The 16,421-nt window shown below is 33.1% G+C and overlaps 1 protein-coding gene across 10 annotated transcripts in view; it reads right to left on the reverse strand.

The window, feature by feature from the left end:
• The window catches only part of LOC143232073 (colorectal mutant cancer protein-like), an 86,809-nt gene that overhangs the window by 20,160 nt on the left and 50,228 nt on the right, over positions 1-16,421 (reverse strand). For all 10 annotated transcript variants that reach the window (XM_076467123.1, XM_076467124.1, XM_076467120.1 and 7 more), the window contains one exon: positions 3,702-3,815. In XM_076467123.1, the coding sequence (XP_076323238.1) occupies positions 3,702-3,815 (114 nt within the window). The remainder of the gene's footprint in view (positions 1-3,701; positions 3,816-16,421) is intronic.

Below are 16,421 nucleotides of genomic sequence, written 5' to 3' on the forward strand. Positions count from 1 at the left end.
CCATTGGGTATATCATAATGGATCAGTATCTAATTGTACTTGCATTGGCTCATTATTTCATTTATTTTGCAAATATTTTCTGTCTCCTAGACAAAAAAAACACCTCCAAACCATCACAGTGCCTCCAACATGTTTTATGGTAAGTGCTATCCATTGATGTAAGTATATTTTATCTTTCTTCCACAAACATACAGTTTACTCTTGGAACCAAATATTTCAAACTTGGACTCATCTGTTTTTTTTCAATCATCAACAGTCTAGTTTTTACACTTTTTAGTAAATTTCAGTGTGTCTTGGCAATATCTGGATATTGAAGTGTAGGCTTTTTAATTGATACATGACCAGATATTCCTTTCTCACTGAATCATCTTCATACTGTAGATCTGAACACTTTTCTGTCTTTTGGTAACATGGTCATTTATCTCGTGTTTGATATCAGTGGCAATCTTCTTTCTGTACTGAAAGCTGAATAAACAAAGATACATAACATCAGTATTATTGAGTTCAGGTGTTCTGCTCTTCCTTTTCCATTTTCAAATTCACCTGTCTTGTTCTCCCAATCTAGGGTGTACCTGACAGTGTTTGGTGAGAATTCCAAGTCTTCAGAAAGTTGTCAGAGAGTCCAAACTATCACATAAAGCTTTTATGCAAACTTTCTGCTCTACTGACAATACTCTATGCTTTGTGGGCCACGGTATGGCAACAGAACTTAATGTATAGTGTTAAAACACTATTTTATTCAAGGTTTATTCATATAGTGTTATTATATTGATTTTTTTCTAGCATATACTGGTACAACATGCTAGCTCCTTGCCAGCTGCTTTCTATATCATTAAGACACTGCACGGGGTACCATGACAGTTATTTCAGACCCTACATTTTATCAGTATGTATATAACCTTGGCACAAGTATATGTGAATTTTAAAGAATAACAAGTATTCTCATCCTGGCTCATTCACTTGTCAACAAGAATTAGTGAAGCATTAACATAGTGTTGAAATGTAAATTCTTTAATGGCATGGAAGAATTAGCACCATAAAATAGGAAAAAAAAAAGACATGTTCTCTTGTCCTAACACTTTTACAAGGTACTGTACATAGACACTTAATAATAAAATTTATCTTGCAAGTTGTCAAAGCCAACCAATTAAAGGAAGATGGTCTTTTCACTACTTACTGTGTCTACTAATTCATCTGTGTTGTAAAGGGTAACAGTATTTTCAATCCTGATCTGAACTTGTTAGTCTTTGCAAGAGAAACTTCTTATTCCTTTATTTACTTCAATTTCTCTTATTGTCTCAGAAGTGTTTCTGCTCTAAGTACTATAATTATTGGTGCCTGTTATTTTAAACCAATTGAACTTAAATGTTTTAAATGTTTGGATAACTGAAATTAAAAGACTCTATGTTTTTAATACTTCTCCGTTTGGATTAACTATTGTGTATTTTCTTTATTTTGTATTTTTTTGTATTTGGTTACTTATCCTTTATGGCTGCAACTTTGTCAATACAGTGAAGTTAAAAGAACTTACTTTCATGACATTTCAGCAATATACTGGAAGTATCCAAGTTATTTAATTTAAAATTAAAACCAATTAAGAAAATTTAGAATTCTATAAGTTTCCATTTCAATAAGCCACTGAAAGGAAAGATCATGCTTCCAGCTGTTAGCCCAAATTTTTGATTTATCAGATCATTTGTGTGGTAACTAATTCACTAGCTGAAATATCACGAAAGTCTTCAAATACATAAAAACTTTTTTAACACTATCAAACGTAATTGGAACCTACCAAAAAGTGAGAAAAGTAAAATGTGAAACTATCAAACATTACCTACATATAAACTCAACAATAACAATTTTACCAAAACTTAATTATCAAATATCAAAACTATTTATTTGTAAAGTCTGGTGGTGAAAATAAAAGTCACTTTATCAACCATCAACAATCAACTAAACTATAAATCAGTACCTTCTATAATAAACTTCACTAACCTGAGCAGCCCTTCATTTAATTAACTCCCAATCAACAAATTAGGCCAAAGTTTAACAATTAATTTACCCAATTTATGATATACTTATATACAATATTCTCCATATAATTAAATTTCTTTAGAAATAAATTATGTTAACATTTATATTTCACATCAATGTCAATAAATAAAAAATTGTCAAGAACCTTACTTGCAATGAAATTTAAATTATTTGTGTAATTAATAAGTCTAGTTATTATGTTGCTGAAAAACATCTTAATAGAGCATCTTAAGCAAAAGGTTTTAGTCTCATCCCTGTTTACCAAGAATTAAGAGAGTATTTTTAACTACCATCCATCAGTATCTCACAATCAGAATTGGAGTACAACAGTATGTTCTTGATATTAGCATAACCTTTCTGAGGGTACCCACTAACCAGTTTGTTGTTAAACAAAAGAACATAAGAGTGTAGGGTTTCAGAGAACTGATTCACTTAGAAAGATTCTACCAGTATATAAAAAGTGTTATGTAGTATGTCTTGCAGTATGTTTCAGAGCTATAACTCTTTATAATAAAAAACAACATAATTCTGAAACAACTAATATTATACTTAATATAAAAAATAACACAATTTAATGCAGGAGCAACCCACTTAACATGTATACAAACGCTTTAGTCTCTTATACAGCAGAGATAAACAGATGAACCTAATGACCAAGTAAGGGCCAGTTATTTCTGATCACAAAATTTCATGGACCATATTGTACAATATTAACTTTTTAAAAACTCTTATACTACATTGTAAAACAAAAAAATTCAACTGCTTATTTTAAAACACAGTTTTCTCAGCCATCTTGTTGAATATCCAAAATATACAAACAGTCAAAGTATCAATACTTAAAACCATTGGTTTAGGGAATATCATATCTTTCCAACTCACATAAAACTAATATAATCAATAAGAAGTCTCCAGTACAGTAAAAAAACATTTAGTGATTATGAAAAGAAACTGAATTGAAAATAAGAGGTACTTTCAGTTCAATCATGTTAGGAAGATTGATGATAGAAAGAAACAGAAAAAAAAAAATAATAATTTTTGAGATTCTAAACACTGATATTAGAGAAAAATCCAGTAAAAAAAGTAACAAGTGTTCCAGTTTTACTGGAAAAAATCTGTTTGACTCAGTACTGCTGGCTGTGAATTTTGTTATATTTCCATCATTTCTTGCACATACACACACTCATTATGGCTTCATTCTTTTACACTCATACTTGTTAGTACTTCTGTTGCTGGAATAATGACCATTATTCTGCCAAACACTTTGTTACACACTTGTTAATGACTTTGTAAAGTTTTCCAAGCACCATAAAAAACTGACAGTTAATATAGCAAAGCAATTTCTTATGCACTATACCTCAACTTTGTTGATCCATGCTTGTTATTAAGTTTGTTAAGTTATACAAATGTCTCAGAACATTGATCATTAGTCTAAAAAACACGTTGTTACACACTATACCTCAATTTTGTTAATCCATGCTTTTTAATAAATTTGTAAAGTTATGCAAGTGCCTCAGAACATTGACTGTTAATCTAATAAACACTTTGTTACACACTATACCTCAATTCTGTTGATACAAATTTGTCAATAAGATTGTAGAAGCTGTTTAAGCACAGTTGAGCAATAGATCATTATTCAACCAAACACTATGTTTATCTTAGTAATGAAATACCTGAGCTCTGTTGACCTGTCTCTCCAACATATCTCTTTCTTGACTAAGATGCTGTACTCTTTGAGTAAGTTCTAAAATTTCTCCTTTTAATGAAGCTAATGCTGCCAAATGAAGCTGTGTGAAAAAGGAAAATAGTTTTTAATGATGCAAATTAATATAAGCATTTCATAGTAAAATACCTTCAATCTGACTATAAGTAAAAACAGAACCTCTTTTTACTGTTTACCAATTATGAATTGCATGGTATCTAGGAAGCTAGCATTAGCTCCCATGTGACACAAATAACAGTACTGCTCTACAGATACAAATTCAAACTGGCATTCACTATACAACTAGTCAGTAATCATTACAATGGCAAGAAACTCAGACTTAATTTTTTCTGCAACACAATTATAACACCAAATCTAACTCTCTTCCCTTTCAACACATAGAGTTTATGAAAGAAAACATCACACCAGACTACCAATAAACACTTTATGTTCAACATGTTTCAGACCACATAAATGCTCTTTTGAATATAACTTTCCAAATAATCCCTATTTCCTGCAATGCAGCAAGTTCAATATTTTAAAATATTACACACAACAGGTAATTAAAACAAAAAGCAAATATAATGTAAAATATAGTCATACCCACACTGAGTTTTTAGCTTTGCAAGCAGTGAAGTTTAAAAAATGCCACAAAACTACTTTTGAATCAGCAAGCTAGCACACAAATACATTTAGTGAAATAACTAGACCTTTTTCCTAACTATACAATAAAATTTTCCTATAAAACGAATCCAAACACTATTATGAGGAGAGTATATTTCATAGTACAAATGATCACCATGTCTCATTTCTCAGTTATAATAATAAAGGTTTAATGTTTAAATCTGGCACAACTTTGAATATATGTGTATCTTTTATATGATAAATGCTTGTTTATGTAAAAACTACTAAAAATATTTAAAATATGTTCACATCTCTTAAATGTTTTCCAGTTATTTTCTTCTTTTTATTGGCAGTAATTCAGTTTTATTTGATGTTTATAAAAAGAAAGCATTTAACCCATTTAATGTTCTTAACAAATAAAAGTACCAAAAATATGTATAACTGTTTAATACAAAAATTATCAGTATTAAAAAATATATAAATTAGCTGTTCAACATGTAAAGAACAATGTTACCCAATAAATAATATTTAACTATTTACGTATATGGTAACATTATGCTACAAAACTGAAACCTATCTTAATTTTGAATACACATATTTTCCCTTTTAATCAAAAGACATGCCTAGAAATATTCACTCTGTACTAAGAACATGTTTATTAAGGCAATACTAAGAAGCTTGCCTCTCCCATCTGAACTAAGAACATTTACAATGTTGCTATAGCAACTAGTTCAATCCCTTTGGATACTAGTGCCAGACTTTGGATTGATCTAACACATCTCTGTCAAGAACTGAAAGTACCCAATCTGGTGATGCCAATTCAGAACTACAGGAATATATTAGTCGTAAGCAGTCAAATTCTAAAGTAATTTAGTGTCTGATTTTAATGAATTTCCTGAAACATCATAATAATTTTGTTTATCTAAATAAACATATCACAGAGTGTGTCAACTTCCTTACTTCCTTATTTTAATTAATATGAAACGTCCTGAACAATATTCCATGTCATAATGATTTAAATATACTTAACATATTCATATAATTTTTTAACCTAATGAAATGCCTTTGAATTCAAAACAAAACAGGTTGTTTCAGGTTGTGCACACAATTTTCCATTTTATTTCTACGCTTTGCAAGAAGTGTACACCAAGACGGAACAAATGCGCCTCTAAGCCTTAAAACCTCACAAATGCTTAGGTTACTCTGTTATGTCACAGTTCATTCACCGAGGAAACTTCTATAAAGTGACCTAGCCCTCAGTCCCTAACATCAACGTATAATGAGGAAAGTTCTCTTCAACAGCAAATGTTTGTATAAAGTTTCCCTTCTAAAATATTATTATCCAAGCATAACAATTCATAAAACTTCAAAAAGCAAAGTCTTGATCTAATATTTCAACCATAATAACACATATCTTGATTTTACACTCAAAACGATCACCAAAAAATCATTTACAATTTGAGCCTTTATTCAACAGTCCCCATACGGCAAGCTCCAAGACAACCAGTAGAGAAAAAAATTACTTATATTGAAAATCTTTGAAATATGTACTAAACTTTACAAAAATATACGCAGACTACGGCTAACACTATTTTGGGTATCAACTAGTTTAGCCTTAACCGTTTTTAACAAAAAAAAAACAACTATAAAATGTTCCAATGTTCAGTCAATAAAACATGAAACAAAATAATAAAAAATAAGACAAAAACATACTTTATTCATGTTTCAAATTCAAATATGATTCAGTAAAATACCAAGCACGTTTTTTTCTTCAAAAAGCATAATGTTCCCCAAATAAATTAATTTTCGTTTCTAAAATATCCATATACATTTTGCGCCAGCCAGGCCAAACTGGGATTTTAGGGACATGATGGGTGGTGAATCGAGAATTTTGCAACGCACGCACGACTGAGTGGGTATCAGTCGATTGTTTTTCGACTGACAATAAAACTATCTCCTATCTCTTTATTATTTATTTATTTTTGTACTCATAAGTCTAAACAGAAATTTTCAAATTTGAAACTGCTATTAGCGTCCTCTAACAAATTATCTAGATTTTATTTATTGACGATCATTGAAAACTAAATGCTCACTCAGTACAAACAAAATTTCACTCTTATCTGTTTTATTGATCCTAGTGTTACAAGAACGCTGATAAACCCTTCAAAAACGGCGTCTCACAGACATTCAAAGCTCATATCTGTTCAGCCTACAAATAATGACAGTTGAAAGCCTTCAGGCGGAATTAGGGACCGTCGCTAATCCTCTTTAGTTCCTCGAGAAACATTTCCTCAATAACTAAGTAACTGCAGGAGTATGGGGTGGCTCAATCAACCACTGTTATACCACTGATAAAGAAAGTGTTGACGTTCTGCAAAGATTTACGGTCGGTGGGGCTTAGAAGACTATACGCTTTGTAAGAATATGCACATCACTTGTGTTAACGACCGCTCACAACAGCATACTGTGCACACTTTGTATTTCTACACAAACGAAAAGATATTTCGAAAAGCCAGCTTATTAACACAAACAACACTTTGGTTACAGTGGTGCCACACAGTTCTGAAAATAGTAATTTGTGTTCGACGAAGTTTTTTTTCCTATTTAAACTTACATCATAAGTACTATTTTTTCAGCTAAACACTCCTTAAACTCCTTTAACACTAGAATTACCGATGAGGCCAGCCCTCGTCTTTGTAAGCCCATTTTGCTAAATTATTTATGCACCAAATTGCTTGTGATCGCATCAAGTTTTTGGTTTCAGAGCACCTATCAGGATACGGCTTCAACTTACACGCGCAAAAAGAACCAAAAGTCAAGTCAATTTCGCAGTTAATCCCACTTATTGCTTGCTACAAGGGGAACCAACTACGTACTTTAAATAGAAAATAAGTGACATTCCCACATATTCTTCTGTTCTTTACCCCGAGTGTTATAACACGTAAAAACATGATAAGATTACTATCAATATAATAAGATATGAGATTCCTACCGACGGTTAACGATATAAACAAAAAATTAAAAAATCGGCAATTTGAAAGTTAATCAAATCGATGCTCATAAACATTTACCTTGAACTTTGAAATTTTAATTGAAAATAAAAGGAAATGGTACACAAAACTTCAAATGAACACAAGCCGGTTCTACTTTTCCAAGACACACATATAAAGATAAATACATTCATTAAACACCTGAAATTTTCTAATTGTTTCGGCTATAAAAACATAAAACCTATATTTAGTGGTCAGGACAAAAAAGTCAAATACGTATACTGGTCAGGACAAAAATAGTTAAATATTTATACTGATCAGGACAAAAATAGTCAAATATTTATACTGATCAGGACAAAAATAGTCAAATATTTATACTGATCAGGACAAAAATAGTCAAATATTTATACTGATCAGGACAAAAATAATCAAATATTTATACTAGTCAGGACAAAACAGTCAAATAGGTATACTAGTCAGGACAAAACATAGTCAAATAGGTATACTAGTCAGGACAAAAATAGTTAAATTTGTATACTGGACAGGACAAAAATAGTTAAATTTGTATACTGGACAGGACAAAAATAGTTAAATTTGTATACAGGACAGGACAAAAATAGTTAAATTTGTATACTGGACAGGACAAAAATAGTTAAATTTGTATACTGGACAGGACAAAAATAGTTAAATTTGTATACTGGACAGTACAAAAATAGTTAAATTTGTATACTGGACAGGACAAAAATAGTTAAATTTGTATACTGGACAGGACAAAAGTAGTTAAATTTGTATACTGGACAGGACAAAAGTAGTTAAATTTGTATACTGGACAGGACAAAAGTAGTTAAATTTGTACACTGAACAGGACAGAACTAGTTACATTTTCATTCTGTACAGGATAAAACTAGTTACATTTTCATTCTGTACAGGATAAAACTAGTTAAATATCTATAGTGGTCAGAACAGAACTAGTTAAATTTGCATTCTGGAATGTTTGTTTTTTAATTTCGAGCAAAGTTACTCAAGGGCTATCTGCACAAGCCGTCCTTAATTTAACAGTGTAAGACTAGAGGGAAGGCAGCTAGTCATCACCACCCACCGCCAACTCTTGAGCTACTCTTTTACCAACGAATAGTGGGATAGACAATCACATTATAACGCCCCAACGGCTCAAAGGGCGAGTATATTTGGTGTGACGGTGATTCGAACCCGCAACCCTCAGATTACGAGTCGAACGCCTTAACCCACCTGGCCATGCTGGGCTGCATTCCGAACTAGTTAAATATGTATAGCGGTCAGGACAAAACTAGTCAAAGTTGTATACTGATTAGGACAAAACTAATCAGTGAGTATATTGGTCAGGACAAAACCAGTCAAATATGTATAATGATGAGGACAAAATCAGACAAATATATATATAATGATCAGGATGATACTAGTCAAAAATTATGTGTTGTGTGATCGTTCTCCATTATAGCGCTGTATTATATACATTTCTTCTTCCACCAGTCCTAGTTAAAACGAGACGCCAAACAGTAACATACGATCACTGCTGAACCATAAAGGTCTAGTTCCTCCCTTTCTCTAGTCAGTACTCAACCCGGCTGCCTGGCTTATACCAAGCTTGTTTTGTTTTGGTTTTTTTTGGCAATTCTGACGTCGCGGTCAAACTCACGTGATTTTTGTGGATAGCAAGTGGGTTAACATGAGAAGTACATAATTTTAAGACATACATGCAGGACTGGTTTGGGAATGTACAGAGAATGTCTACTTCCGTTAGACGAAAAAAAAAACAAAAAAACATGAAACTGAGCAAAACAATATGGTACTCAAAGTTTCCTCAAATTAAAAGTTGTAGTTTTACTTAATTTGCCACAAAATCAAACACTAATACAATACAGGTTTAAACCTAGCCACAAACGGTACATGTATTACTACTGTATATGGAAAGTTGTCTTCATTACACACCGTTGAAAGTGAACAGAATATACACAAATACCTAGTTATTTCCATACACATGCGCAGCGGAGTGATGAATGGGTTGCCTTACAGTTACAAAACATTAAAATATACACAGAAGTATAGGATGGTTAAAGAAACTATCATAAAGAATTACTTCGTGAATAAAAGTTCGCTCATGAACCTAGACCTTATGAATTTCATGTATAGGAAACTTCAGACGTTACGGTACAAATATTTGCTGGCAAAAGTGCTGAAGGAATAACACATAGCCGCCAAATCTCAAAGAAAACGAAAAACGATGTCAACAGCCGACATGAGTGATTATTAAAGATAAATTAAGCCAATTAACAAATGGAGGGTCATTAATCTTGCAAGAGTTGAATGAAAGTCAATTAAAAGAAAAATAATAATTTATTAATAAGCACAAAAAATCCGCTGAACATGTAATAACCAATTTTATTATATACGAAAGCGTTTCTAGTGATACTCAGGTTGCTTTATGTGAATGTATATCCTACATACACCCTTGTGCAAATTAATTGAAACAAATGGTCATTTTACAATATTTTCAGCATGGCGGCTAGTGTAGGCTCGCTGAAACCACTGATTTCCTTTAATAGTCATTTTTTCAAACAGACAGCGTTTTTAGCTGTGTTTTACAGTACGGTCGATCTATTTTTGGGATATATGACGAAATATTACGTCATTCGAAATTGCGTTAGAAGGGCAAGGAGACCAGTCAACTTCTTACCAACTCAATGAAAAAAAAACGGTATCAATAGGGTCTGAAATACAAGAACTGGAAGCAAGAACAATGGAGGAAGGTGTTATTCAGTGACGAGACTCATTTCTTCGTACAGGGTCAAAGAAGTCTGCAAGTTCGCAGATCTCCAGGTGAGAAACTTCGAGAATCTCACATCAATCAGTTCGTGAAACATCCCTTGAAGAAGATGTTTTGGGGCTTTTTCAGCTACTATGGCGTCGGAGGCTTACATATCGTAGAAGGTATGATGCGAGGACCACAGTACATCGAAGTTTTGCAGAGAAGAGTCGTTCCAGAATTGAAAAAGAGATTTCCAGATGGATCTGGCATTTTTCAGCAAGATCTGGCTCCGTGCCACACATCGAAACTTGTGAAGAATTTTATGACTACAACGCGAATAAAGGTGCTGGACTGGCCTGGAAACTCTTCAGACTTAAATCCTATTGAAAACCTTTGGGCGATTTCTAAAGAAAGACTTCGGGAAAAAGACTGTACTACGAAAGATAAGCTAATTGAGGCCATAATTGAGGTGTGGTACCGCGATACAAAAATTAGTAAAGATTGCAGTCAACTCGTGGACTCGATACCAAAGCGGATTAATGATCTTCTGAAAAATAAAGGCGGTCATATCATGTATTAATTTGCATTTTTGGATTCTCAGAAATAAAACGCAAAAAAATGAAAAAAATCGTAATTTTCCGTCTTGTTTCAATTAATTTGTACAAGGGTGTATATTTAATGTTCATAATCTTATTTGCTAGATTCTGATTTAAGTAAGAATTTTCTTTAATTTCCTTCAATTTATTAGCATAACGCACATACATAACAAAGTGGTAATTTATGGAAAAGAAAAACAACAGATGTTAGTTAACTGAAACTACATACAATTAATACAAATGTTGGATATGGTCGCAAAACAAAAGTTTATAAGAATTCCAAATTGACGAAACTATTACTAACGTCCAACAGACGAGCTTACTATAGTGATGGAGTTCGGAAAGTCGCACGTCTGGGTATTACATAGCAGTTACTTCTTAGGAAACATCCTCATTCATCAAACAAAGGTAAAAGAGTAATTCAATAATTAATTGGTGGTGGGTGTGATGACCAGTCCTTCACCGCTAAATTAGGGATGGCCAGCCTAGATAGCCCTTGTAATGAATTTACCGTTATACGTTTATTTTATACCCATGCTTGTTTCAATACAGTTTTCTTTTTTGCATGTGACGTATACTGTTGGATGCGTGTTGCACAAATCTCGCCTGTTCTCTAAATTTGTAGAAGATTCTTGAAAGCAGCAATCAACAATATCTGTTTTACGTAAGCGCGCTAGAACATTGTTGAAATTTCCATAAACTCGCGTGATTCGTAAAGAAAGCGGCTAGCCAAGAGATAGATTAACATTAATATGATTAGGTAGCTACAGTCAGTGTCCTATAGGCCTAGGAAGCTATAATTGCGATTAACGTCTATTAATCAGAAGTCTATAGATTTTGACTAGGAACGGTTTATAGATTTCGAACATTGAAAACCGTTCAACTTCAATAAAATAATTAGAAAGTTAGAATTTCTACAAGAACATCAAATATCATCAGCGGTTAAAGTCGGCGATGTGAGGCCAAACAACCGTTATTATAAATTGTATTAAGTTTTTTGTTTGCACATTACAAATATTTGTATTAATTTGTGTTAAAAAGAAAATTGTGTGTATTAATCTTCTTAGCAAATACGATATATTTGGTACATATTAATATTTAATAAGCTTCTAGGTTCGAATTTCCGGCTATTTGAAATAGTAATGCGTAACGTACGTAACATAATAAATCACAGACGCGTCTGAAATAAATTGTAATACATAACATAATATTCTCACTTAGTTTTGAGAGAAATTCAAAACAATTTATAGTTTCTTTCCACGGAAAATAAATAAATTCAACTGATATTTTGGTCAGTTCTGCACCTCGGATTCGTATCAGACACAAACACAGAATTGCTCAATATTATGCAATATGTTAAAAGTGGTTAAAATTTTTTTAAAAAGGTAAGTTGTGGGTTAAACATACCCGCAGAAAAAAAGTTTGACAACGAACCAAACGGCCTAACCATAAACGACGTTTGGTGAAATCACTAGCTTCCTTTAAATTAATGCCCACAATTTCATAAAACCGTTCAAAGTTTATTATTTTAGCGTTTTCAATTTAACATACCCGAAATGCACTTGTATGGCTACTATATATTCAGTTTAATATTTCACGACGTAATAGACCTAAAATTAACATTTTTTAGAAGACTTTCTGCAAGTACACACACCAGATTTAGACTCTTAAAAGTAATCTCAACAACGCATGGCACGTCACGACCTCCGTAACACGTCTTAGTAATACGAGTTCTCTACAGTATAGCAACCCTAATGAAAGTTAATCAAACATTAACAAGTCAGTTGCCAGTATCAAAGGAGAAAGAGCTGTAAAAAATGTACAAGTTCTTTGGGGAATGAGACGTTAGTTCTGAACACTCATCAATTTTCAGCAGGCTAAAGGCGACAATGTTCTATACAGAAACTAAAAACCAGCAATTCGATTAAGAAATTACGAGGCCAACATTAAATTTCACACCAAGAATTTTATATATATAGTTTGAAAGACGATGAGTGTTTGTTTTCGAATTTCGCGCAAAGCTACACGTGAGCTATCTGCGTTCGCCGTTCCTAATTTAGCAGTGTAAGACTTGAGGGAAGGCAGCTAGTCATCACTACCCACTGCCAACTTTTGGGCTACTCTTTCACCAACGAATAGTGGGATTGATCGTCACATTATAATGCCCCCACGGCTGAAAGACGATGAACTCGAAGTTAAACCTTAATTTTTTGATATAGGAGTGTGAAGGTCATCAAATTCACTTTTTAAGACTTTACACATGACAAACTTTTTTGTTAACATCGAACACTGACATACACATCTTCATTGCGACAAGCAATCCTTTGTTGCTACGTTTTCACAATTCTAAAGATATTAAAATTAAGTAAGCAAGCAAACTGGTGTCCACAAAACAAAGAAAGCACGTAAGTTATAAAAAAAAAAAAACAACTAGAAGAACGCCCCCACCAAAATATGAAATTTGATAGCCACCGTAAGCGGAAATTCTAAGCAAGTTTCCAGACATTTCTAGAGAAACACACTGCTATCAACATGAAATTATTAAGGAATTTACTAGCACTATATAAAGGTTATTGCTTTACAATCAGCAGTAAAACTGTCATAGCGAAATCCATAGAGTTCAGTTGTTTTTCAAATATAATCGTCCTCCGTATACAAAAAACAAAACCCACGTGCATTTCTCTTGTCTGTTTTTTTCCATGTCAGTTTAATTATAGTATACCACTAATTACCTATATGAGATGTGATAACAAATTTATTATATATATTTCTCTCTTGAGCTTTTAGTACGCGACAAAGTTAAATAATTCAAAATACTGGGTATCACGTTTCACTCTAGGGAAAACGATAGGTGTCATCTCCTGTTATTAACAAGGTAAAAATTAACTCTTAAAGAAGTAAATTGATAACCAGAATGGAAAATTATAAAGACGGTAAAAAGCTATAAAAACAACAGTTAACAAAATCCCTTACAATAAAATAGCTATTATTATTACCACAGAAATATTAGAATATACTTTTATTTTACAAGTGGGTTTTGAAATATGGTATTAAAGATCCAGTTTATTTGTATGAAGTATGTCTTCTTTAAAATATCGATATCTAATATTGAATAATTCTACTGTGTGTGTAAAATTACTTTTTCTGCCGAACGTTGTGAATATATACTTTTTGTGTATATCCTGTATCAGTAGTTCTGATCCATAAAAGTGGGAAATCAGACAGCAATACCCGCAAAAATATCGGTTTTTAGGAATCTACATGTGATGTAAATTCTCCTCCATGATTGTGACGTATCGTTTCTTTGTGTGTTTTTTGGCACTTGTGCGTTACGACTGAGACCAACTGAAAAAAACAAAAACAAAACGGGATTACTAATCACAATAAAGATGGTGTTTTTACAGTTTTGAAGGTGAGAGATACTTGAAAATTTATAAGATCTCAATTTAGACAACAGATAAGTTCTCAGTCATCAGACAATCTAAACAGATAACTCGTCCCATACTCTCAAAATATTGTAATTTAGGGGTCAATGTTGAGGTATAATCCGTTAGAAGAATTTTCAATTTTCTCATCTTGTTTTAGTTAATAAGCCCGAATGAAAACATGCGAGGTGTAAACAAGCTTGACCATGAATCAGTTTTCACATGATCTAAAATCAACATAGAAACACTGAATTGTCAAACCACATGCTAAAGATCATGCCAAGTGCACTTGATTTATGTACAGACAGGTGTTCCTGGTACTTACAAGTCGAAAAAATAATAAAGTTAAGATCAAAACCATAAGCATCGTGTTTATATGGTGATCAAAACTTTAAAAAGTTTTCACATTATTCACACACTGAAACTGTCCTAAACTTGTCACTCACTCCAAAAACAGTGTTCCAGCAAATATTCTACACATACCTCCTATCTGTGAACAAAACCGTTTATTGGACTTTCACAGAACATTTAAAAACCGTTCAGGTCGGCCTACAGTGTACACTATGGAAGCGTGGTGTAATTATAAAAAAAAGAAAGAAAAAGAAACTAATGCATAGTGCCTTTACTACATTCACCATTTGTTACTGCTCTCGGTGAATGTGGGTGGATTGGAAAGGATACAATTTCAAAAAGTACAGCACTCCCAATAACAAAGGAACGCTTTGCTTGGTATATACATTGCTTAGTACCCCCCCCCCCCCAGCAATTCATATACGAAGGATTTTTTTTTCATTTTTTGGTGGTGGGGGAGTATATATTAAACAATGAGTTGCATTATTTACAATAGCTAAAAACCCATCTGTGAAGTATCTAAGTGGATAATTTTTGTCTGTTTGTTTGTTTTTTTTAATTTCGCGCAAAGCTATACGAGGGCTATCTGCGCTAGCTATTCCTAGTAAATGTGGCCTGACATTTGTTCATTTTGATTCATCTATAAAGAGCACCATCTTGAAGCTAATGTCTGTTGTTTTCTTTTGCTTTTCTTTTTCACGCCGACTTGCAGATTGGTCATTGACAAGAACTCTATTCTACTGACTTCCCTTGTATCAAGTAAAGACCACATTTCTAGTTACTTAGTATCAGTCCCCCAGTGGCTCAGCGGTATGTCTGCGGACTTACAACGGTAAAAACAAGGTTTCGATACCCGTAATGGACAGAGCACAGATAGCCCTTTGTGCAGCTTTGGGCTTCATTCAAAACAACAAGAAAACAACAACAACTACTTAGTATTATTTCTGAAAAGGTCAGGATCTACAACAATCGCATTTATTATACACAGTATCATTTTCACGTACCCTCTTCAGTTTCTACACTTCTATTACCGAAACATGAAATCGTACCACAAAATGTCATTGGGAGAGATTTTCCAGTCTAAAACTTCAATTTCTTCATGTACGTTAGGCTAAATTTTTGTCCTGGGAGTCATTAGTGTATTCCCCACACCACGCTGGTATAGAACACTTTTATAGGCATAACACTGATGCCGCACTGTCTCATTGGCTGCATAACAGCCAATTACAATGCGAACTGTCAGCATGACAGTTCTCTGGGGAGTTCATTTTCACGAAATTTCGAGAAGCAATCCTATAAATTTTGCATTTTATCGATTGCTTCTATAATTATTTGCAATCCTGTAAATACGAACTGAATTAATTCTTTAGTCTATCTAGACGGCTTGTTTATTTGTTTGGAATTTCGTGCAAAGCTACACGAGGGCTATTTGCGCTAGCCGTCCCTAATTTAGCATGTAAGACTAGAGGGAAGACAACTAGTCATCACCACCCGCCGCCAATTCTTGAGCTACTCTTTTACCAACAAATAGTGGGATTGACAGTCACATTATAACGCCCCTACGGCTGAAATGGCGAGCATGTTTGGTGTGACGTGGATTCGAACCAGCGACCCTCGGATTACGAGTCGAGTGCCTTAATCACCTGACCACAAACGGACCTTACGTATGGTTTAAATTACACCTCAAGCTTTTCATAAGTAATCCAAGTGGTTTATAATTACTTTCTCGCCATTGAAGTTGCGAACAAATAAGCAACAGAACGTTCAAACTCACAATCAGTAACTATATGACATTTGGAAATCGTCAAGGGACTGAATAAACAATATAATGCTAAAAAATGTAATATGCCTAATATTAATGTATTATGAATAATATAATTCATTATCATCATCACCCTTCACGCCATAATGATTGTTTTT

The sequence above is a fragment of the Tachypleus tridentatus genome, chromosome 11, assembly GCF_004210375.1.
Source record: "Tachypleus tridentatus isolate NWPU-2018 chromosome 11, ASM421037v1, whole genome shotgun sequence".
Classification (NCBI taxonomy): Eukaryota; Metazoa; Arthropoda; class Merostomata; order Xiphosura; family Limulidae; genus Tachypleus; species Tachypleus tridentatus.